The 24,538-nt window shown below is 39.9% G+C and overlaps 1 protein-coding gene across 1 annotated transcript; it reads right to left on the bottom strand.

The window, feature by feature from the left end:
* Nucleotides 1–64: 64 nt before the first annotated feature.
* On the bottom strand, nt 65–23,601 carry HACD2 (3-hydroxyacyl-CoA dehydratase 2). Its single transcript, XM_084288655.1, has 7 exons — nt 23,435–23,601; nt 18,006–18,123; nt 17,631–17,649; nt 12,761–12,849; nt 6,674–6,795; nt 5,816–5,994; nt 65–3,601 (listed from the first exon to the last, which is right to left on the bottom strand). Exons 1-7 carry the CDS (start codon nt 23,569–23,571, stop codon nt 3,519–3,521), a joined length of 747 nt encoding a protein of 248 aa, XP_084144781.1. The 5' UTR covers nt 23,572–23,601; the 3' UTR covers nt 65–3,518.
* Nucleotides 23,602–24,538: the final 937 nt, after the last annotated feature.

The following is a 24,538-nucleotide window of genomic DNA, read 5'->3' as shown; positions in this document are numbered from 1 at the left end:
TGTCAAGTAGAAATATCTTTCAAACATGCATAAAAAGTCTTTGCTTAACCTTTCAGAGCTCCAGGTAATACCAGATTCCTAAATATACAAAAAATACATTTAACTTATAATAATCTTAGTGAATCAGACTTATAAAATTACAATTTTATTCTTCACAACATAGAAAAAAATACAAAAATGACTGTATATAGTTTTCACCCAAATTTCACCAACAAATATACATCAAAGCACACGATTTGATGTATACTCATGAAAATTTTAAGATGAAAAACAGGTTTTAAAATGACACCGCAGATTGGTCCACACAAACGCCAACCTTTCTAGTGATAAATAAAAAAACTTGGATAGAAACATCACATTGTGAAAAATTACAATTTACCGTAGTCTGCATCTTACTGTAATTTACAATATGAACATTTCTACAATTCCAGTTGTAAACTATACACTGGTTAAGAACCTTGGTCTGTAAGAAGGTAATGACTAACATGGTCAAAGCTGGCATGGTAGAACAAAAGTAGTGTTGCCTAAACTAGTGCACGCAACCCAAAGACTACCTGCTGCAGCAGTTTGGTTATGCTCACAGAAAACATGCAAGCCAAGTAAATAGTTTGTGGGGAAAAAAAACTTCTCGATCTGTGAAAGAGAGTACTAATCAATGCTTTTATTATAAAGTTCACATACCACATTACAATTTCAGTGACAGAAAAAGGGAAATTTGTTCTTATTTTATGAGAAGAAAAAACCCCACATTTGATCAAAGTCGGCATTAGGAAAAACCCCAGCAATATTAGGGAATTGCACTTACTCAGGATCACCTTCCAGTGATTTCCATGGAAACTTAACTTGAAAAAGCACTGTAAACTGAAGTGCTAGAATTCTTGAATATACTAAACATTTCATACTTCAGAAGATAGGGCTTCCTTAAGTACTTTTTGGTCAAGATTTCCAATTATCAAAGTAACTTCCTTTAATTTTTCTTTTAGAAGGAAAAGGAACTCCTTTTTCTTTGAAAAGCTAAAGGCCATTTAATATTTTCAATTAACTATTTCGTAATAAGGCTTACTCAGTAAAGAGGCTGGTTGTACAAACGTTCATCCCTATTGGCAGCTCTCCCTGCTTCTCTGTAGTGCCCATGCTACCTCCTACAGATCTGTACACCATTCCCATCAACAGTTTGTTTCATGCAGGATTATTACACTTTACTTCTTCTGCAAAGTGGAACTACAGACTTGAATCCACGTCTTGTATGTAGGCACAGAATCAAACAAAACCAAACTTTAGGAGCTAAGCATCCACAGCATCCAGTAACCTGAGTACCTCATGAAATCGGATCTTTTAGATGACATTCTTCAGAAATGCTGCCACTAACCTCTCCGACAGCACGTACAAGCAAAAGATGTTGTGTTCAGAGGTGGAAGTTTACGCTTCTGAGCAATGCGTTATGTATAATGCAACATTTCTCACAGATAGCCAGAACAAAGAAATACATAGCCTAACAGAAATGAATTTGAATTGTTGCATCTTTGAAGGCAGAAACCACTCTGAGGTTGCATGTTGCTACAGTATTCTTGATTACTGTCAACAACTGTCTGCAAAAAGTTTAACATAGAAGCAAAGATCGTTATTGTCTCTTACGCTCTCCCTACCTACACCAGACCCACTTGTGTTGAACACCCGAGGTGTTACACATTACTGAGTGCTAGGGATATTCAGTCAGACTTTTTGACGGAGCCAAAAGGAGTTACTGAAAAATACAGTTTGTTTTTTTAAATATAGCTCTGACAAATATAAAAAGAAGATTATAGTAAATGCAGCTTTCCCCCAGTACTCGAACAGAGAGGCAGTGCGCTTAGTACTTACTACCCTATGTTTAGGGAGAACTGGGAGCACAAATAATTGGGACACAGATATGGATCGTGTCCAGGGGGAGGTAGGTGCTGGCAGGCATAACACAAAACTAGCATCGTAGGTATCCTGGTCACACCCGATTTATGCACTAAATCACGATGTTACAAGAGGAAAGTCAGAGAAGCCCTTGTCTTGCTGTCTAGTGGCTCTAGTGGGGTAAGGTCAGTACTATTTCGTTTTCAGTACATGACAGAGCAAAGACCATTATCTACGTTTCCTTTTGCCTTTGCTTGGCTGTCCATTCATCTCCCTGATCCCTTCGTCCCTTCCATTTCTCACCTCCTCCCAGTACAGTCTGTTCGTAATTGGGCCACTGTTCACACAGCATTAGTGGATTCTGCTGCACCACGTGGCTTTCTCACTCCTTTCATTTTCTGCTTTACCTTCCCAAGGTTTAGCCTGAGAACCCAAAGCAAAGACCTTGGAAAATCTACCTTTCTAAGCTCTTCTGCTCTTTCAGAAGAGCGGATGAGGAAAAACTCGTCCAATCTGCAAAAGCAGAATGTAACACATGAGATAATATGCTTTCAAAAAAAAAAAAAAAGAACTTATTATTTAGGGTTTTTGCAATATTTCAGAAGCCGAGTGCCTGGAAGCACCTGTTTGGATGTGCCAAAGCAATACACATTAGTCACTTAAGAAAAGTCATGTTGAGGAACAAAGCCCTCAAATGATTCCACAGTAGACCAAATAGTTCTTAGCACTGAAAGATGAGTACCACTGAAATAGTGGACAATGATTAGAGATGATAATTTAAAGTCAAAAAGGGAGAACTGCACCTCTTTCTGGGTGACCTGCCTCCTTATATTGTTTAATTACTGATATCACTAGAAATATTACAGTTAGTATTTTTTATGTTTTTAGTATTTAATAAGGTATCCAGGGCTGCAGTATTCAGAGTTTTAATGTTTCAAATAAGCATTATAGCCTCTGAATTAACATTAGCATTTGAGTAATCAGCTTAAACAAGATCTTCAAAGAACACACTCCGGTCAGACACCCTACTGTTTAAATTCCTAACGAACCACATTCCCCTCATTTCCCGTAATTGCTTTCCTGTTCTTGTTCTCATCACCTTCTAAATACATAACCTACCTTTCTAAATTCAAACACTGCCCGGATTACATTCTCCACTGGAGTCTCTGACAAAATCCTAAAGCATTCCAGAGCATATTGTTTGCTTCCACAGCAATACATACAGTTTCTGGCATGCAGTCAAACACTTCAAAAAAAAAAAAAAAAAAAAGAGGAGGTATCAGTGATATAATCCCAATTCAAGCATTTAGTGGGTACAATTTCATCACTCATACTGTAACCTTCAGGCATTTAGTTGTAAATTAAAACCATTTTAGCACATCACTTAAGGAAAAGTAAAAGGATACCTGCCAAGCCATATAAAGTTTAGAAGTTTTCTGAAGCACTGCAAGCTGAAAATTATTTGCATGTTTTACATCGTAGAATTTCAGTGAAATCGGATTTATTGGTTATTCTTGCTAAATTATTGGTCTTTTACCTCTGACTTAGTTTATCTTGTTATATTTGTTATAAATAAGCTTGGTATTGAAAATCTGCAGCATTTTGATGGTTGAAAAGTTCTCAAAGAGCTGGAATTACTCCGACTTCTTGTGTTCTTCAGTGTGGGAAAGCACCTTTCGCCTCTGATGTAGCATATGAAAATAGAGCTGGGGAAAGACTGAAGAGAAAACACAAAGTAGTAAGTCAGGCTTCTGTGTCAGTGTAATACACACAGTCACACACAAGGTCACCAATTCTGTTAAAAGGGAATGTGCCTATTCACTTTCTGCTCTAATCATCTTCTGCCTTAAGAATAAGCAATATTGCCTTTCAGGTACTATTTAATTTTTGCTAGAGCAATAACATTTTCAGGCAAAGATGGCAAAAAGCCTTCTTACACTTCCGCAGGTATACGTGGGATGACAAAGTTTCCTGAATTGTACACACAGAATAAAAAAAACATTGCAGGGAGGAAAAAGAGCACCATGAGGAATGAAAGTCCTTCCAGAAGAATGACTTTTCCAGATTTCAGTTCTTATAATTCTAGTGTCCCTTTCACAGAATCTAAGAAACTTTATGCAAACTGGTGCCTCTTTCATTTCTCTCTATCCTCTATGTAAAGCTTTTTTCCTTTTAAGACTACATTACACAGTGTGTTTGCAGAAGAATAAAGGAGGGAATGGAAAACAAACAGCAAAAGCTAAATTTCCCATGAGAGACTAAACTTCCATCGTTGTGAATCTGCTGGAAATTAAACAAGCATCAGCCTAGATGACATCAGTTACAATAGTGTTTGTAGTAGATGTTGGCCAACCAAAAACTATTTAATTAAATTTTAGGTTACTGTTTTCTCTTTTGGCTTTCTTTACCCAGTATTTCATCTCCTGATTGTTTCCCCCAAGCCTGCATTTCATTTGATTTCACTCCACCAGTGCTAAGTAGTTAATATAGCTGTCCAGGACCATAACAGAATACAAAGCCAAAAGATCTCTGTTAGAAGTCTAAATAGTTGGAATCTATATGCAAAGAACTGAATGACATCCTTTCCGGCAAGATGTCGATTTTGACAGATAGGTACTAAATTAAATATTTAAAGTCAGATAAATGGTAAGATGCAGCTATCAAGAATGTTAATCTCAAGTTCTAGCAACAGTTTTTAAATCTTGCTTTCTTTATGATGTTAAATTTTCCAAAATTTGCAATATCTTTTGTGGGTTAAGAATCCCCCCCCCCCCACAGGTTTTTATGAATGACTAACTGACCTATGGTATAACCAATGAATGTAACGATCGATCATTGCTTTTCTTGTATCTGTGGAACAACACAGAATACCTTCCTGTGAAAAGGTACCTAAGACCAACTGAGTCTAAACAGTTAGTACATGGAGTTAAGATACCAATTCACAAGAATGATTTCAAAATTAAAAAAAGACTGCACCGAAATTACACATCGCACAAATGATAATGAATCACAAAATATTTCAATTGAGAGACTGCAATTTTAAAGGAGAAACAGGGCTAAAATTATCTAGGTTCTATCTGCTTCCCTTCTGTGTGGCCTGTCAGCTGTGATCTAGCCACCCCACAAGAGGTAATTAATACTCGTGTTTATTTTCACTGGAACAAAAGATATTATTCTGGCTCCTCAGAGTTAGTAATATCAATGTTTTTGGAAGAAGGAGACGAGAAGATATTAAAAACCCTTTTCATGCATTTTTAACAGCTGGAAGAACTTATGAATCTCGATGTCAGAATTACAAGATGGTTCACTGGAAGAGTAAGCACTTATTACAGACAGCCACACTGCTGAAATTTAAATCTTAGAATGATTTTTTCATTCTATACAAACAAGGTTCATATAAAGACAGCTACAGAGACAGCTAACAGCAGCAACATTGTCACTACATCATTTTGCATGTTAGACGTCTATTTGCACATCTAAATTGTTTGAAGGCCGATGTGTTCCTAATCCCTGTTTCTAAGCAGCAAAGCCAAATCTTCATAGCATGTAAAGAAATACCAACCAAAGATAACAACAATTCAATTTAATTCAACAGAAATGCCTTGCTAGCCATTACTGCAAAAGTTCTTACGCCTGATAATGAACCAAATTTTAAGAAGCTGTTTTAGCCCTGTTCTCACAGAAGTCCATAATTCGGTAAAAAGTCAACATTTGCCAAATACTACATTTATTTTTATATTCCAAGTATATGAGGGGAAAATATTACTATATTACAAGTGTTTGTAGAAAGCAACTCCTGCCGTTTTGACTTCTTTAAATACCTTTCAAAATTAATTCTGCAACATTAGTTGTATATATGCAACCCCCCCGCAATTCTTAGCTTTTCCTGATACCATTTTTTATGTTTAAAAGAGATCAAACTTGTACTTACTCGGAATGTATGAGATCATAACCAGGATCAGGAATGTATAGTAGTCAAAAGAAAAATTGTACTTGTTTGGTAAACTAATGGAATACAAGCCAGACTGCCTGACGAAGGGTAATGCAGCATATATTGTGAGTAATTCGCCAGAGACTCCCATTGGATACAACACTATAAACAACGTGTACCTAGAACAGGACAGTTAAGGAAAAGATTAAATGCTCTGACAAACTGACAAAGTATTTGTTAAGCTATAGATATTCAAATCTTAAATTCTTAGCTTTTATTTGATTAGAGCATACAAACATTAGGTGTGAACATTACTGCAAGACAAGAATATTGAAGTCAGAAACAAGTTTGAATTATTTAAAGGTTATCTTTGAGAATCTGAAAGCTATTTTTACAACTATTTCCTCTGTCTCCTCTCCCCTATGCTTGTTACTTTGGCTTCTGAACTCTTTGGCAGAGGTCATATTATCAAAATAGGGCCAAACACAGTCAGTATTAATCAACGTGTTCACCAACTTTTCACCAACCTAACGTACTACCCTTACACTGAAGAGTTATTGTTAAGTATCAGTTTATGTACTGCCGTCCCTTACTGTTAATTGGCAGTGTCTGACAAACAACAATCACTTTGCTAGAACTCAGTACCATTTAGCAAAGTACTTTCACCTTACATTTAATAGATTTGCAACACAGAAATCTGCTGGAAAGAAGCCGGGAAGTTGCATTTATAAATGGGGCAATTACCCCATGACAGAATTTGAAACAATTTTAAATAGTTCTTTTACAAAATTTTTTACAAGGTAGATATCTCTGTTAAAACAGTGCTTTGAAGGCTATGATTTCTCTTGTGCCACCTACCTGGCCCATTTTATGAGGTAAGGAAGATGGTTTAACAAGCTAAAGGTATAAAAAGAGTAACGGATTATCTCAGTGATTGTCCAGGCCACTACAAATAACAGGACACAATCTTCCGTTTGTACCTACAAGAGAGAAGCAAAAGGTTCAATATGAATTCAAGTGTTCCTAGTTACTCACCAGATCTAAACACCCCAAAGAAATTAATTCCCAGGGGCTGCTTTACTGCATCATTTTAGATAACAGACTCCAAGAAAAAGCATAAAAGCAACATTAGTAACAACGGCAAAAAACCCTTCTCATCATGCTCTGTATTTTCCTAGTTGGCTTAAGAATAGCTCTGATGATCGGAAAACTTAAGATCTCTCATTCTGTGCAATGCAAATTAGTGCAAGAAATCCCTGAAACACCAAGAACAACCCAAAACACTGCCGACTCCTATACAGTACCAGGTTGTACTTAAGTCCTGTGGTTGTTTTCTGGTGCAGGAAGGAAAGAGGATGCTAACACTCCAGATCTGGTTTAGACTTTACACTCTACTCCTAGTCAGTGCTATTTCTGAGTATGAGAAGAACTGCTTCCCTCTCTCTCTTCACATGAGAAACTGGGTCTTAATTCTGAGCAGCAGCAAGACAGCTAACAGCAGGATACAGGCTCAGAGGAGAGAAGAACCAGAAGCTCAGGTTGTGGCACCTCAGGCAAGCTTCACAACTAACTACCTGCTTCGCTGTTCCCTGCTCCTCTTTCTGCTTACTGCACGCAGCATTGTTTTTCTGATGTTGGTTATATTCAAGGCATCATTTTGGTTCACTGCTTTACACCTCTTAATTCCAGAAGCACATGACTGAAACAGCTTTTACTCCCTTCGTATTTTGAAGATGAACCTTCAAAGGCATGAAGTTAAAAATGAACTGTTACATTTGGGAGTGTAATTATGAGGTTTAAGTTTCAGATGGAACAGCAGTTATGAAGAAGCATATGGGGTCACATACCTGCATGACAAACTTGAGTGAACACGATTTTTAACGCAGCCCCCCCACCACCCAACAGAAGCATGTTGTGAATTCTCAGCTGTGTGAATACCTTGAGCCCAAATTCAGTAGACCGTGGGAACAAAAAGAGCTCAACCACAAGGGGCTGCATTTTCTTTTTTGCCTCCTACTCTTGAAAAAAGGGAAAAGGAAGTCGGTAGGTGTGGGTGGTACACCCTATTCATCTTGGGCAAAGTACATGTACAAACAAAGGAACAAGAAATTATAGGGGCAAGCAGAAACCTTTTCAGAGGAGGGGACTGGTCATACATTTGTGTGTAAAAAGCTCAATGATTACCCATTAAAAAAAAACAAAACAAAAACTTTGTTACAGACTACTAAACCCAGAAAGAACTGTACAAAACTCTTGGGAATCCTGTAATGTAGAGTTACTGTTACTCCATTTTCTGCTGTGTATAGCAGTTCAAGTCATTTTCATCTCTTTTTGTGACAAACATGCCTTGTTCTTTTTCACTTGAAACTCTGTGAAACTATGTAATTTCCATATATATATTAATCTCCCTTATATCACCATAAAAGAACATCATCCAAGATTTATTTCAAGACTTCCTGAGTAGAGACCAAAGCTATTTTTACATTGATACAGTTTCTGGAAAAAGATCCTAACCCTGCTTTACAAACAAGACCTACTTCTCAGCCTGGCAGCATCACTTCACAGATGCCGCTGTTCCCAAGGAGCAACATGCTTCACAAGCACTCCAGAGCTGCATCTTCTGGTCAAATCAGGAGTAGCAGCTTCTGAGTTCATCTAAGCTTATGCATCGCAGACTTTGATCCGTATGTTGAAACCCCACTTCTTTCCCTAACTGTGGAAGTCAGTAGAACCAACAAACAAAATGTGTAGTTTGAAGTAGCACCCAAGGACATGACCAAGGACAAAAAAATGGGATGCTAACAGTGAATGACGCACATAGAAGAAGAAAACCTGGCAGTTACAATCCAGTCCTATCACAGGACTTGTAACACTGCTTTCTCAATTCTAGTTTTTTTCTATTTATGTTAATACTAGAACTGTATTTGGAAACTACTAAAACAGTTCACACCATTTAAAAAGCAAAACAACAAAGCCAACCCCTATTAAGGTCACTTGACTAGGAATCACGGACTGTGACTTTACAGCTCATGACCCTGCTTAATGAAAAAATTACAAAAACAAACACCAGTTCCCAGTATAAGAGTGACCTATACATTTTTCAAAACACTCCAAATCTGTGCAGTGAGGAGCAGGAGACCGCTATGGACTTTATCATCATATTTTATCTACATTCCAAAGTTCATCATTAAAGAGCATGTTTCTTATATATTAGCAGATCTGTCAGAAGACTGTCACCATTAGAGCTTCTCTTTGAGGACTGAATTTCTCAATACTTCAAATAATCTCTGAGACGCACGTTATCAACCCCTCAGGAACTGATTTACAAAGCAGTCTCTCAAGAGCTTTACTCATTTAGGCCCTGCTAATGCTGCATTTGTAACATCACTGTACAGTACAGCCAACAAGCAGCAGACTCTTTTCAAACCACAAATCCCAGTATTGCCCTCAGAATTCAATCTCTCTTCCTCCACCTTTTCATCCCGGTCTTTGAAAGTGGTGTTAGACAAAGTCAAAGCACATTTTACACTCCACATACAACTTATTGTCCAACTGCCTTAATTAGGGTGAATCATACCATGGGCATAGTTTTTTAGCATGTGTTTCAAACCAATGTATCAAGGAGAGTCTTGAATGTATCTTGTCTCATGACTATGAATACAAGATAATCTGTGTTAAAATATAAGGGATTAATAGCCTTTTATGATACAAAGATGAGATTCAGAGTTAGGAAATGTCAAAATAAAGCCTGAGAAGCTTTTACTGTTCTCCTGGTGCATTAAAAGTTATCTTAAAGTTGAGCAAGGTTTGAAAGGTTGAAGATACCATAAACCCAGAAATTCTATAGATTTCTCCATATTAAGAGTAACAGTGAGAAGTTACAGAGAATTTCAGCTAAACACATCACGAAGCAATCCAGTGCAGAAGAGTACAAACAGCAGCAGTATGCAACAATGATAAAACAGCACATCTCCCTCCAAAGCTTGGGTTCTGTGCGCACATCAATTTAAAAAAAAAAAAAAAAAAAAAAAAGGAAGCTTCACAGTAGGTATAAAGAGCCTGACAAACATTTGTGTTGTACAGAATTACTCAAATTTTGCATAGATGTAAAGCAGTGATGGTTTAGGCCTGTCAACAACACTCACCCATTCAGAGTTCTGAACCTTCCAGTGGGACTTCTCTTACTACAACTCAATCTTAAATAATAAAAATTACTGCTCTCTTATATTTTTAATTTAAGTATGTTTACAACTGTCAAATTCACCGCTGCAGATGCTGGAGTCTTAATGATCTGCCCAGTAAGCTGTATGTCTTTACACCGTGACTTTAGATTGTGTTCTAGATTGTGTTCCTCTAAATACATATGCTACTTATCATTGTACCTGCACCCAACTTGATAAACATTAAACCACTGCTGGTACCTTTTTTAATTATCTACAAGAACTGGGTGTCACACTGAACTCCACAAAGGCCCGCTACGATGTCACCAGGTGATCTTACTGTTCACATAAATTCAAAGAGAGAATTTTGATCTGAAGGGCACCTTCTGTTCTCTTACGCCTACTTTCTTCTAGCCCTTCACTCCTCATTCTCTTCCCTCCTTTGTAGAAGTAGCAGCAAAATTCACCAAACCAATTGCTTTCCAATACAACGACAAAATGGTATTTTCTGGACTACAAGTACTGTATTACATGCCAGACCCTTCTCCAGTAAGCCAACAGCTACTTATATTGTGGAGGCAAGAGAAAATCTCATTGCAACTCCGAGAATTGTGCAGTGCTTTAACATTTGCCATGCTTTAACATTTATGATAGATACTTTCATGTTGAATTTAACAACACATCAGCACTAAAGTAAACAAAAAGCACAAACATGTTAGTGGCAAGAAGCATGCTTCAAATCACATCACGTATCCAGAAGTGTATTCTGACAGAAAGGAGGGATGCAATACAGATTTTTCTTCTTTTAACCACATTATATATGAAAGCAGTCTGGAAAAGCAATATATTGAACAACTCTCACTCAAAAAGTTAAAGAGGAAAATTGAGTTTTATTTTACAAGAACCTCATCATGCAACTGCATAGCTTACAAGTTCCATAAAGCTGTGTGAGAATTTTATCCTGGACTTCAGCATGGAGCTCACTTGTGCAGACAGCCCTTTAGAAAAAGTAGAACACTTGTGACACTTTAAATACATCTCCTCAGGTGAGACTGCATGCTCTCTGCTTGGGGTGAAGGCGGGGCGAGATTTATTAACCAGTAAGTCAGAGGTGAAAAACTCATCACAGGATTCCTCATCATTCTTATGCCCACTTTGAGACATTAAAAAAGTTTAACACATAAGACAGTCTCTTCTCAAGATGTTAACCAAAAGACCACAAGTGTGAGAGGAAAAAAAAAAAAGCAATAATGTTGGAATAATCCTTATTAAAAACTGAATTAGTTAGGCTAAACTTCCTTGTGTATTCTCCCATTTTGGTGTTCTTTTTCTGGTGAGAATGTGGGCACCTAACCCACAATCATTTTACAGACTTCCCTTTGATGTCTTGCAGATAACACATGGAACTGTTTTAATCTAGGTCATTTGGTCATTAACATTTTGGATTACTTCAGGCCAGGAGGCAATTCATAAAAATAGATTACTGCTGTTTTTGAAGCACCAGGTACTCCAACATTATACAAGCAACAAGCAAAATTACAGACATACTTCTTTAAAATATTTTACATACGTATTTAATATCCAGTGTCTTGGCATTATACCCTTTTTGTTTAGAACCTAGCATTTATCCCCACTGAACTGACAGGGCCTAGAGTTCTTTTATTTGCGCCAAAAGAAAAATCTGTCAGAAGATAAATATTTACAAGATTTTAAGTTTGCTGAGAAAACTAACATTCATACTTGAGGAACAGCATGGAACTACGGCTCCACATGAGCAGGCATTATAATATTATAGAGGGCAGTTAACTATTAGGAACTACAGTGACTTGTATTACTCCACCTATGGATGACGTTCTGGTAACAGGTTTCGGAGTAATGAAGACACAGCATCTTCCTTGAAGACTTGGCAACGACACAAGCTCTTTAAGACATTCTCCATGTCAAGTCAAAACATATCTTTTATATGTAGAAGACTATCACTTATTTCAGCCAGCCACGCTGACATCAGGAGTAATTTCCTTCCTTAATGAGACAGAGATCAACTGGCTAAAGTAACAGCAGAGATGCAGCATCTGTGAGCTACTGCAAGGTGTTCAGATGATGTGAAGTCAGTCAGCATTATCTGTTTCAATTAAGGCACATTCAGATATTAAAATAGCTGTCAGTCGGGAATAATTTTCAAATAAGATCGCTTCCAGAAGATTCTGCAGACATTTGGTAAAGTACAGCAATATTTGTTATGGCATACAATAACCAAGAACCCCAAACCCACTTAGGCTTGAATGCAAGAAAGATTAACGAAGGACAGAGGGAAGATTATCCTGGAAAAGTGATGAGGGAAAACATCCAGCTGGGGATTGCTGTGGACAATGATTTAAGGGGGAGCTTCCACATGCTGTGGTATAGAAAGCAAATTGTGTATGACTGACAGGGACAGCAAGGAGATCCTGCTATTGAATATGGCACTAGCAAGATCAACACAAGAATTCTTTCCCAAATCCTGGGTCCAGATTACGTACTGGGGACCTCCTGCTCAGCTTTCAGTACAGACTACAAAGGCTATTCAGGAGCTATTTGTCTTACAGCAAGAAACTCATAACTCAATCTATCTGATTATCGAGATGACATCAGGTTTATTTTTATTTCCTTTGATCCACACAGACACAAAATTTCACATGTTGCGATACAACAGAAGACATTTTGAGGAAAATGAAATAGTAACCATCAATTGCTTTTCAGCATGGGTCATTATTTTTTTTCCAATCTGTTTTGTAGCTTAACTTACCTCTTTTACACTATGTGTTACTGCCCAGGTCAGGAAAACCCTTGACATCACTTGGAAAGCAGTCAGAACAACAGAAGAGGGAACAATGCCTGGAAGATATTTTGGAATTAGTAAAGATCCCTGACCATTGGGATGGGGATGGTGAAATAAAATACAGCTAAGCCAAAGTCCAGTTACTTGAAGTTTTTGGAAGGAGAGAAATTTTTTATTTTGAGTGTATGAAGTGTGCGTTTACAAGGCCTGAGACAATGCAATCCCCTGACTGGGACTTTGTATATCAAAACATAAATAATGTATATCAAAATGCAAATAAAAGTAATCGGCCTTGCTGAAATCACATCACGAATATATAAAACAACAGAATGTATCCCAAAAGCTATTTGATTGAAGCTAACTCAGTGTCTCAAATAAAACCTGTTTAATTAAAATATTCAAGATTCTCTTAATTATCATGATTTAAAAGGTAAAAACAATTGAGATGTTTTGCACTGTGTTTCCCTCAAAACAGCAAACAAAAAAATACAACTGCTTTGAAGAAACAAAGTCCTAGCCCTTATTCGGCTAGGTACAGTTACAATTCCTTCCTGGGAACAAAACTTTTAAAAATAAAACAAAAACAAGGAATAGTTCATGCATTGATAGGTACAGAAACAATTATTTTTCTAAAAGAAGCAGATTTAACTGGCTCTTCTGAGCACGTTTGGAGGTGCTGATTAAACTGACCTTTACTCTACAGCACAAAGTTTTGTTTTCTTCCAACAGCACGATGAAGACAAATGCAAGAGCAGTTGTAACTGCTAAAATACTGTAACAAGTGCGTGCTAAAACCAATGCAAACCACAGCAAGCAGCACAACAGTCTCAGAAACAAGAAAAAGTTAGACAGTGGAAGAAAAATGAAGAATAAGAGAAGTTAAAAGCAAGTTTCATTAAAATTAATTTCAGTCCCTATGTTTAATCATTTTTTTTCAGAGAAAAATAGAAAAATCTGTACAGTTTTTTTGATTTTATAATGCATTGTTCATAACCTGATTTCTGATTATAAAACATCACGGCAGAATTTGTGTTACTGAGATAACACAAAAGGGGGCGCTATAAAATCCCACGATCTGTGATCATTAGAGGCTCACACCTACAATACCTTTTCTTTTAAATGGTTTGTATCATCCCTTCCTAAACAAAATAACCTGATGCTCTTGAAAATTGATCTCCAAACAAGCCAACAAGATTCTGTAGGAACCATACAAGATTATGACACAGTACGACAAGACTTTTTGTTATGGCCAAGACAACGCCAGCCTAAGCCAAAAACACGAGATCGAATTCAGTGATTCGCGAATTCACTGGCTGTGATTTATGTAACCTCTACTTGCCTCTAATTATTTACTAATTGCACTAAAAACATATCCAACAGACAGTTTTAAACTCCGCAACTTTAAAAACATGTTACCAGTTAGTTAACACTGCACATGCTAGAGCAGGTCTTGGCAGACACAGGGCTCTCTGGTCCAGAAGCAAGCACCAAGCAAGCTTTGCCCACACCTCTCCCAGGTCCTGGACTAAGCCTCCAACCTCCAGCAGAAAATCCTCCAAGCCTGACAAGTTGTCTCCCAGGGAGGTCCCAGCTGAGACCAGGCGGTATGCATAACCTGAAGGTGGAGCTCTTCTGTCCCTCCTAACTAGGCAGCATAATGCAAAATCGATCAGCGTCAACACCAACTTCCCAAAGGGCTACCAGTAAGCACCACTGTGGTGTGAGGGCTGGTACCACAGTGATTCTGTAGGTTGGGCTTATACTTCCCAAAGCTTTCTTGCTTTTCTCCATTCCCTTCTCAACCACTCCCACCACAGCTTCTTCGTTTTGGGGACTCCTATCACCTCTTTCCTTACCAAGTTCCTCCAGACAGAAGCTCTCCTGTGCTATCAGTGCTATTCACGCACTTGGGTTCTGTCTGCTACACAAGTCAAGGAATTGAATGTTCCCCTTCCATTTACTTGACCTTCCATCTGTCCTCTTGGTGTCTGTACTACACATCACAGCCTCCACTTTTTAAATCTTTGCCACATGCCAAAGTTACGTTCTCAACCGTGCTTGTTAGAAACATTCCCCTATCAATTTTCATGTTTTGAAGAATGTATCTCACAGATGCTAACGTTTCAGATTCTACTGAAAAGACGTGGAGGGAAAAGTTATGCTGGTATGCACAACCATCTGTCATCGCTCCGTTTTTCTATTGAAAAAGAATAACAGCTCCAGGGGCAAAGCCTATCTGCAAGTTTCCTGCTTCTCCCTGTATGGAAACTTTTAACAGAATCAGGACAAGTCTTCCTCCCCTCCATAATACCCAGAACATTCCTCCAAAGCCTGGAACCAGTCATCATAGCATCCAGAAACAGCATCACAGCAGACAAGCAGCATTGTATCCAGCTGTGTAAGAGCACCTCATTTCATTTGGCTGACAAATACTTCCACTGACAGCAAAAAACCTCCGTGGGCAGTTTAGTATTTTTTTTGTTAAAAAAAAAAAAAAAAGTTAGGGAAAGCAAAAGGATAGAGTTATAATGGCATAAAAATGTTACAACATTCCATTAATAGCTCTCGTTACTAATATTAACTTGTGTGACTGAGGATAACATGGGCTAAATGGATCCACACCTCATTTCAACTCAGCCAGGATTAACATTGCACACAGACAAGCTGGTACAGAAAACTTGTTCCCTGCTCTGCAGCAGCCTGGAAGGCAGCAACACAGAACTACTTCTACTGTTCAACTGCATGGACGTATATTCTAGAGAGTACGGAAAAGATAATCCAAGAGAATTCTTACACAGCAGATGTTAACTTCTTAGAGTTAACATCTGCACACAAGTTTAGCCTAAGGAAACAGCAAGGCATGAGAGCTTTTGTGCTTCTGCATTAGCTTTAGCATGGTAAAAGAACATTTTATTTGGAATTTTTTTGGCCCAGGAGTCTGAGATTTAACTTCTTGATAGTTGTTAAGTAGGACTTCAAAATCTGTCAAAAAGATTTTTTGTTTTGTTTTGTTTTTTAAGCTAAGTATAGATTATTCAGGTAAAAAACAGTAACTGAGATTTAGTAAAATAAAATGGGATCAAAAGGACCAAATCGGCAGCACAGGCAACTATATGATAAATTCCTATTCACGACAGTCCTTTTTGTTGTAATAGCCAATGCCTCTGCTTTTCTGGTGATAGCACTGGCTGTAGATTTAGATGCTTAATGTCAAGTTCTGTGTTAGAACATCCACTGAAGACCGATGCACACAGCTATTTTCTGCTTAGTTAAACTAACAGGAATGCTCACAAAATCTTGTATACTAATTACAATTAATTGAAACAAACTGAGTAGAAGACATCATTTGAAAATAATTTATTTACAGTGGAAGCATCACTTCCAAGATGGAAGAGGTGAAGTGAAGCTCTGGAGAGGATCAGACATTTACTGGGCAGACCAATATTTTATTTTATTTTTAAGAATGTTCAGAAAACTCAAGTTGCTTGCAAGTCAGTAGTAGCACATGCTTTTCCTTCACCTAAGCAGTAGGTATCTCTGTACACCAGCAGGGTTACATTAAGCAGGCTTTACATTAATTTGAAGAGCATCTGATCCCTCATTTCTTGGTATGACCTGTGCACAGTCTACAAACTGCCCTGTGTAAGGTAACGTTTTCACAGTAACCTAATTATGGAAGAACTACTGCATCAAATATAGAATTACACTGCCCTCTGCTGACAAATGTGTGAAAACGTTTTAAGTTTCCCAACTATTGCACATAATTATTCAGTAAAATCTTTTAAACAGAAAATCAGTATGAGCTTACTGGTAACACTGTGATACACCTTCTAGTATTTAGATGGATCACATTATACATGAAAAATAACAGGTTTGTCACTGTGGCTTTAGGAACCTTAGTGCTATCTTATTCTTCAAATAGTAGCTAGTAAACGTTCAGAAAGGAGCTCAGACACTTATATGTAAAACCACAAGACCAACCACTAGACCATAAAACTGTCTCTTTGTGAAGGCTGGGTTCAGAAAAATTCAGAGCTAAGCCAAGGCACAGCCAGGCAGCGCTCCCTTTTAAAGCACACTGGCTTTGATCTTGCAGAGACTTCTACATCACCTGTTCCGCAAACAAACAATCCAGATGCTGAGGCCAAAACATTTGCTACTTGTAACGACTAACAAACCAGATAAAATGCAACTCTGTCACTGAAACATGAGACGCTTCAGGTTAACTGATTCATGACACTGCTACACTGCTACTGACACACAACTGGGGGCCTGCCACCAACCTACCAGGCCTTGCTAATGAGAATTGTCAACTCAAGTCTTCAGTAATCCTTGTTCTCACAAACAGTTCCATTAACGCACAGTCAAATCTGGGATAAAGAGTGACTTCCTGCTTCCCAATTTCATAGCACATGCCTATGAGCTATGGACACAGGCAAAGTTTGCGTGAACTGTCATTTTCATTAGAATTTAAATTACTTGCAGCTACAAGTAGGATTTGAGGAAAGACAGCTTGGTACAGAAGATTATAGGATGTAGAGAATAGAGAGTCATGATCTACTAGAAAACATTTATAAACTGCTCTAATTTGTGACATTGGAAGGATCTAGATAAAAAAATGAATGTTAAGTGATTAAAAGCTGTTATATTTTCCTTCTTGTGACTTGTCAAATCATTTAGTAAAAAAAAAAAAAAAAATGGAATGTGCTTCAAGCAAAAATTAGGGGATTATGCAAGAATTAAACCTGAAAATTCACAGACCATAACATTTTTTAGTGCTGATATGCCACTAAAAGTGCAGTTTTCTATGAATAAAACTGAAAGTTTGCAGGCTTACCAAATGCACAGTGCAGAATCTAGAACAAAAAGAAAAAATCAAATTACTAACATGTCAAATGAAGCAATTCAGAAATACATTTAGTTCTATCTCAAGAGCTTACGATTCAATATTTATATCTCAAAGATTAAGCTTACTATTTAGCTCTGCTGCCCAAGGTGAATAGCAGAGAGTAAGCTCCTTCACTGCTTGGTAGAAGGAAATATGTCACACAAGTGCTGAATTTATTTCATGAGTTATATTTACCTTCAATTACCCTATAAATGCTAATGAAGAACATGGTACCTAGAAAGTACTGTTCAAAGGCTGCCTGATTTCTGCTAAAGAAAACACTCACAAAAATCTAAGTACCTCTGGGAGGACAACTCCACCTACCTCAAGCAAAGCTCCAGTTTGGAAGAATTTCAGGGGCTTTTCTATTGAGTAGTAAAGGCTGTGGTAGCTACCTTTAGCCAGGTATGCTCGAACTAGACCAACTGCAATAACAAGCCATCTGAAAGAGAGGAAACAAGTCTGAGATAAGGAGACATTAAGTAGAGTATAAATACAAAGAAAACCATCACGTCTCTTTCAATATGTGAGAAGGCAGCAGATACGTAACTGTTTCACTGAATACGTAACTTCTTCACTGAAAGGGTTGTGAGGCACTGGAACAGGCTGCCCAGGGAAGTGGTGGAGTCACCATCCCTGGAAGTCTTCAAAAGACGTTTAGATGTAGAGCTTAGGGAAATGGTTTAGTGGGGACTGCTAGCGTTAGGTTGGAGGTTGGACTCGATGATCTTGAGGTCTCTTCCAACCTAGAAAATTCTGTGATTCTGTGATTCTGTTTTGAAAGCCAAGAACTTTTTGCCTACTCTCTGTAACACTGAAAACATTCAATATTTGGATTCTCTGCAAGTTTACTGAAGTTAAGTATTATGCATTTTTAAACATCTTACAGCACCGGCATGATACCAATACCTTTAATACCTGGATTTATTTTTCAGCAAGCTGTATTTAAATTATGAAAGGTACTCATGTCATTTTAAACAAGATTTGGCATCACACATTGTTTATTCTGAACACAAACCCATTTACGGCTAGGATCTCCTGCCACACTGTAACTTCAAGAACTGTGACATAAGCAAACAAGACTCAGAAAGCAACTGTTTTAATGCTTCAATTCAAAGTAAAACCTCAGGCTTCATGGCAGACCATCCAGCTTAACTTCTACAATGTATCTTATGAGGAAGTTATGGATAAGTAACTGCAAGAAAACAGCCTGCAAAAGCCTTGCAATTGACCGTGTCCACTCCTGTCCCAGCCTTCCTTTGTAAGTGACACATATGCAGGGCCTACAGAAATAATAACGCCTACATAACTTCAGCTATGCTATGACGAATGTAACCTGTTAACGCTGCTGATCTTCCCCTCAGGTGATCTAGGGAGCAAACCTGAAAATTCCTCCTCCAGTCCTGGGAGGTGCAGTGACATCTTCCACTACCGCAGCTGCCTGGAGCGGGTGTCTGCCCACAGCCTTGGAAATTCCTCCCACGTCCAGGACAAGCCACAGAGTTAGGGTGGCTACGCTCTGCTCAAATACCCTTCTGCCTGAAATTAGCATCTCCTGTTAATGTCAGTTTCCAATTGCTTGTGGCAAATACGGGCAGAAGAGCTTGATGAAAAGAAATCCCTGCCAGCAGCTCCCCAAATTCTCACGGACTCTGCCGTCCCCAGGCTGACCTCACCTACTCCGAATGCTGCCCCACCTCACCTCCACCTCCTGCCAAACCCAGAAGTGTTGACATAAAGCTCCTGCTAGCAGTCACCAAGTGCCTCTGCTAACAGCCAGGCACCTCACTGGAGGTATCTGCAGGCACACAGAGAGGCTCCTAAGTACACAACAGCTTTTCTCCCTTTAAAAAACATCTACATCTGTGGTTTTCCAAAGGAATTTCTTCACGTTCCCTGGTAATTTACAGCATGTTAGATGCTTACAAGTGCCCCGCTACTTTAGGTATTATGATGTGTTTACAAATATTGTCCCAAATGCAATACTTTGTTGTTTGAAATATACTTTAAAGTGCAGATTTTTCAATAACAAGCAACTCTGGCATCCCAGTTTGTGCTTATAACAATGCTTGTTAGTAGGACTGGAATAAAGCTATTTCACTTCTGCCTGGACTTCTGAGAAGATGCGCGCGAAAGACAAGCAGCAGGAGTGGGGAAGAGAGATGGGGACCAAGGAACAAGCTCCCCTTTTCTCAGTAGTAAAAAGCTGTTTCTGTTAAAACTGTTCAGTGAAACCAGAAGACAGACACTTGCCAGGTAACTCCTGTTTATAAAGAATCGGATGAATTTCTAATTTGGACCTCAGTGCAGCATAAGGCAGGAAGCACTGCAGGATCAACCACTGTCCCTTGCAACACTGAATGTTTCTCTTTTGGAATAAGAGCTCACAGCACGTTGTCACTGTCCTGTTCATATCTCTCAGTTTCTCTACTTTTCCTAATCCTCCCTGTTTGTTGAGAAACTTCATGAAATTGAGCAACTTCTCAGGTTGCACCAGATAGCAGTGCTTGTTGGCACCTGCAGCCAACTGTTCTCACCTGTTCCCAAGCAAGGGCTTCAGCCCCTTGCTTGTCTTCTCCACCCTCCCCAATAAATTACTGTCCTTTAAAGAGCATTTAACACACATCAAAGCATGAATCTGCACAAAGTTACAGGATGTGCCTACTTGGTGTCAAAGCTTTCAGTACCTCTGTCCTGCTTCTGCATTTCTTAGACAGTTCTCCTCCCCCTATGACTATGGAAAAGGAAATAGAAGTAGGTGAGTGCAGCAAGATCAAATGAAATAGAAACCTGGTGAGCAGTTTAAAAGGGCAGGAAAAGGCACCACTGTCACATGCAGGCTAAACAAGAAGTTAATTCTTGCAGCTTCTGTGACCTACACACTAAATTCTACCTGATACACCAACTGTAGTTGATGTATCATTAAATAAAAACTGCCATGGATGTAGACTTTAAGCTAGACTTTTATACTCTTTGATTAATCCCAATTATGGAGAATGAATATGGAATACACACTTTTTTAAAAAATTACTTTCAGCTGCTCAGACTTGATAAGCAAACTCCATGCTCAGGACACTAGTTTAGTGCCTTAGTTTAATTAAAAAATGTGCAAAGTTCACTTAAGTACTGCTTTGTTTATGCAAACAGAGACTATGGGAAATCTACAGAGAAAATGAACCTGAAATAGGGAGAAGTGTACTTTGACTCTCAGCAAGCACTCACTGAAGACGTGGACAACGAAACCCGTAACTCAGAGCACTCTTTGCTCAGCATGGTAACACAAACTCTTACAAACTCAAAAGTTATTACGTTAAGATCTATCTTGCTGAGTGAAATCCCTTCAAAATTCATTGTATGTACCACCATCAGCTACTTCTACTGGAAGTCCTAGTCAGTTATCACACTTGGCTGAAAGTAAGAGACAAGATCACACGTTCAAGCAGCTTACCAAACATTCACACACTAACAGCAAGGCCCCATCCTTATCATCCACAGCCAACCACGCTTTTTAAGAAATAATTTCTCCGTCTATGTCTCTAGAATGAACTGCCTCTGCCAGGTCAAGCATGACTGCACTGCCATGCTGTGACAGGAGAATAACAAACTGACTAAGTGTAAGAGAGGAAAGACAGATCCCTTTCTTCAGCTCAACATACTGAACTGTGGTCGGCAAACCCAGCAAGCACAGCAGAGAACCACTGCAGCACCAGCTATTCCCTGCTGTGAGGCACCAGGGTCCATTTTCTGAAAGAAAACACTCACCCACACACCCACATGTGAACTAAAAGGTAAGAAAAGGTAAGTGTGTGCGGCTTCATTTAGAGATCCATGGGTATATATACTTTCTGTATGGTTTTGCTCTTGCAAAAGCCATCGTATTACCAAGAATCCATATACTATGTGCTCTACAGTATAAAATCAGAAATAAGATCAATTATTTTTAGAGTCAATACATTCACTTCAGCTAAGTCAAGATAAAGGCAAAGTAAATATAATTGCACTGAGATTTGTGATTGTCACTTCATCCATTTTAAAGCTAACAACTAAGATTTTAAAACATATGTTTTATTGCATACCATTGCATGACAAAGCTGCTGTGTGCTTTTGCAGCATCACTTTTATCATCTGGGCAGAATTTTTTGTGCTTTCATTTCACTGCTCTCTTTCCAAGGCAGTGCTGTCTGGGGAACTGAGCCTGAGCACTCTGACTGACATGGGGACAGTAACTCATTACTGCCATCACCTGTGTGTCAATCTTACATGAAGAACTGAGCTTCTGTCAAACAACTCCTGAAAAACTACCTTATTATGAAGCCTTTAGAAGAAAATGCGTATTTTTTTTTCTGTGGTTGATGTTGTATATTGCCAAATTTCAGCAGTAGCTAGGGTAGCACAAAAATCTTTCTTTATTTGAAACCAAGTTATCAGTCAGAGCCCTCAGTGACCTGCCCCAAAAGAAGGGCAGTGAGTGACAATGCAGAGACGTGAACACTCATCACAGGAATTCTCTGGTAGCTCCCGAGATTGCAGATATCATCTAACCATACATATTCCCAGAAGCAGCAGCTCACATTGAAGTGTCACATCTCACCAGACTGGACTATTCTAAGAAGCTTGGTATAAATCAGGAAAACAGGTAACATCACGACCATTTACGTGGCAACAGGAACTGAAGTATAGATTTATGTTATGTGATTCTAGTTTCCAACACCTGGATTTTATGTTTTCTCTTGAAGAAGTTTCATACAATTAGGAGCTTGTGTGCCATGATAAAAAGTTCATGATGTTTAAGAAAACCTTTCTATTTCTAATGCAATTTCTGTCTTGGGTTTTTGGAGATCTTTTATAAAGATAAGTGAATTAAGTATCAGTACGCCAACAGGCAGGTGTTTCTAGTTCTAAGAAGTACTCAGAGAGGTTAACTTGTCCGCACTGTGCAGGGATGTCACGAAAACCGAAAAGAGGAGAGCTCCTGACTGCCAGTATTGTGTTTCACTGTTCGGGTAATTAAGTATTTCTGCTTGAGAGAAAAAATAAAATGATTAAATCATATCACACTGGTGGGTAACGACTATCCCCCCTCTAGGCAAAGCACTCTGCAAATACCATACGGGGCCATGGGTTTTCCCAGCAGCTGCACCTCGCAGCGAGGCACCTACCGGGCGATGTGTGCCAAGCACCTAGCGAGAGCCGAGCTCTCCCGGTGGGTTACCTTTGCTCCTCACAAGGACTTTGCAGCTGAAGTGGCACCAACCGCCAGCAGCTACGATGAGTGTCGCCGAGCCCAGCCACCAGCCTCATCTGCACCAATTCTGCCCCAGCCTTACCCCACAGACAGGAGCCCGGTCCTGCCTCACCCACCGGGCCTCACCAGCGGAGCGCTCCCCCAGGACCCCCTCCAAGGCTCCCTGCTCCTCCTACCACCCAAACACCCCCAGCCTTATTTCCACCCAGGCCCCAATAACACTCCTAAACAATAATAACGACGATAACGAAAGTCTCCTTCAGCCCACCGCCAGCACGCTGCGGCTGCTGCCGCCGTGCCCAGGGGCGCACCCACCGCCACCGCCGCCCCCGTCCCCGTCCCCCCGCTCCCCATGCGGAGCCCGCCGGGCCTGCACCTGAGGGGGGCGAGGGGCGGCCGGGGGGGACCGCGAGCCGCGGCCGGCCCCGGGGAAGCTCCGCCGGGGCTGCGGGCGGGCACCGAGGGGAGCCCGGCCCCGGCGAGCCCCCGCTCCCCGCCCGGCTCTTACCCGGCCGTCATCACCACGTTGTATATAACGAGGTAAGCCGTGGCCAGCGCGCCCGGGCCCTTCCTCCGCCGCGGCTGCTGCTGCTGCTGCTGGCTGCCGTAGCCGTTATCCGCCCGGCTGCCGCCAGCCGCCGCCATGTTGCGGCGCTCCCGCGGCCTCCGCCCGCTCTCAGCGCACGCCGAGGCGGGGCCGGCGCGGCGCCGCCGCCGCCATCTTAGAGGAGGGCAGGGAGGGCAGCACCGCCCCGACACCGCCCCCGGCCCTGAGGGGAAGGAGCCGCCCCGCGGCCCCCCGGCGTGTTTCCGAGCCCCCCTTGGGTGTCCCCACAGCCCCTCTTCGCCCTGGGGTGGGAGTGAGGTGTCCCCGCAGCCCCCTTTTCCCTTTTCAATCGCATCTTCAAAGGTTAAAAATACTCCCCCCCACCCCCCCATGCTCTCACTCCAGAAGGGTGAAATAGGTCTATAATTCCCTCAGAGAAATTAATAGTTCTCGAATCGAGGTCGTCTTTGGGGTGTTTAGTGGGTTTTCAGCGCTTTTATAGGTCAGCAAGCTGCCGAAGCGGAGCGCAGCCAAGGTTCTAGCTCATTTTCTGATGAAGTTCGGTGCAACAGCAGAAACCCAGATAATTTGCTTTCATAGCAGCACAAATTCAGGCGTCGTTTTTAGGGCAGCTGTAACTAGAACCGTGTTTTCCATAGAGTTAAAACGAAAAGATGAAAATAAATATTTTTTTCCTTTTCTACAGAAAGTGTAAATACTTTGTGGAGTTCTCTCTCAACTTCCAGGAACAATTCCCAGTTTATTTTTCCTTTTGGTCACTGTGTAGTTTCTTTATGTCCAGTTCAAAGTAACAACATAAGCACCCTTCCCTCTCCTAGAAAATTCTGTTTTCACATAAGTATTTCTTGTAATAAATCTGTGTTGTTACGTGCACATCTCTTCCAGTCAGTGTGGCTTAATAATTCAAAGATGATTCATGAGAATTTCATTTTCAGACAGTATTTTTTTAGTGCAGTACTCTGAACCTTCCTAATAAACATTCCAAGAAATTTTAAGAGAAGCAAGTCATTCATTATTCATATATGCAACTAAAAATAAATAAAT

The sequence above is a fragment of the Netta rufina genome (assembly GCF_964035555.1).
Source record: "Netta rufina genome assembly, chromosome: 6".
Classification (NCBI taxonomy): domain Eukaryota; kingdom Metazoa; phylum Chordata; class Aves; order Anseriformes; family Anatidae; genus Netta; species Netta rufina.
The sequence above is the reverse complement of the archived record's forward strand: the minus strand, read 5'-3'. Positions and strand labels throughout refer to the sequence as shown.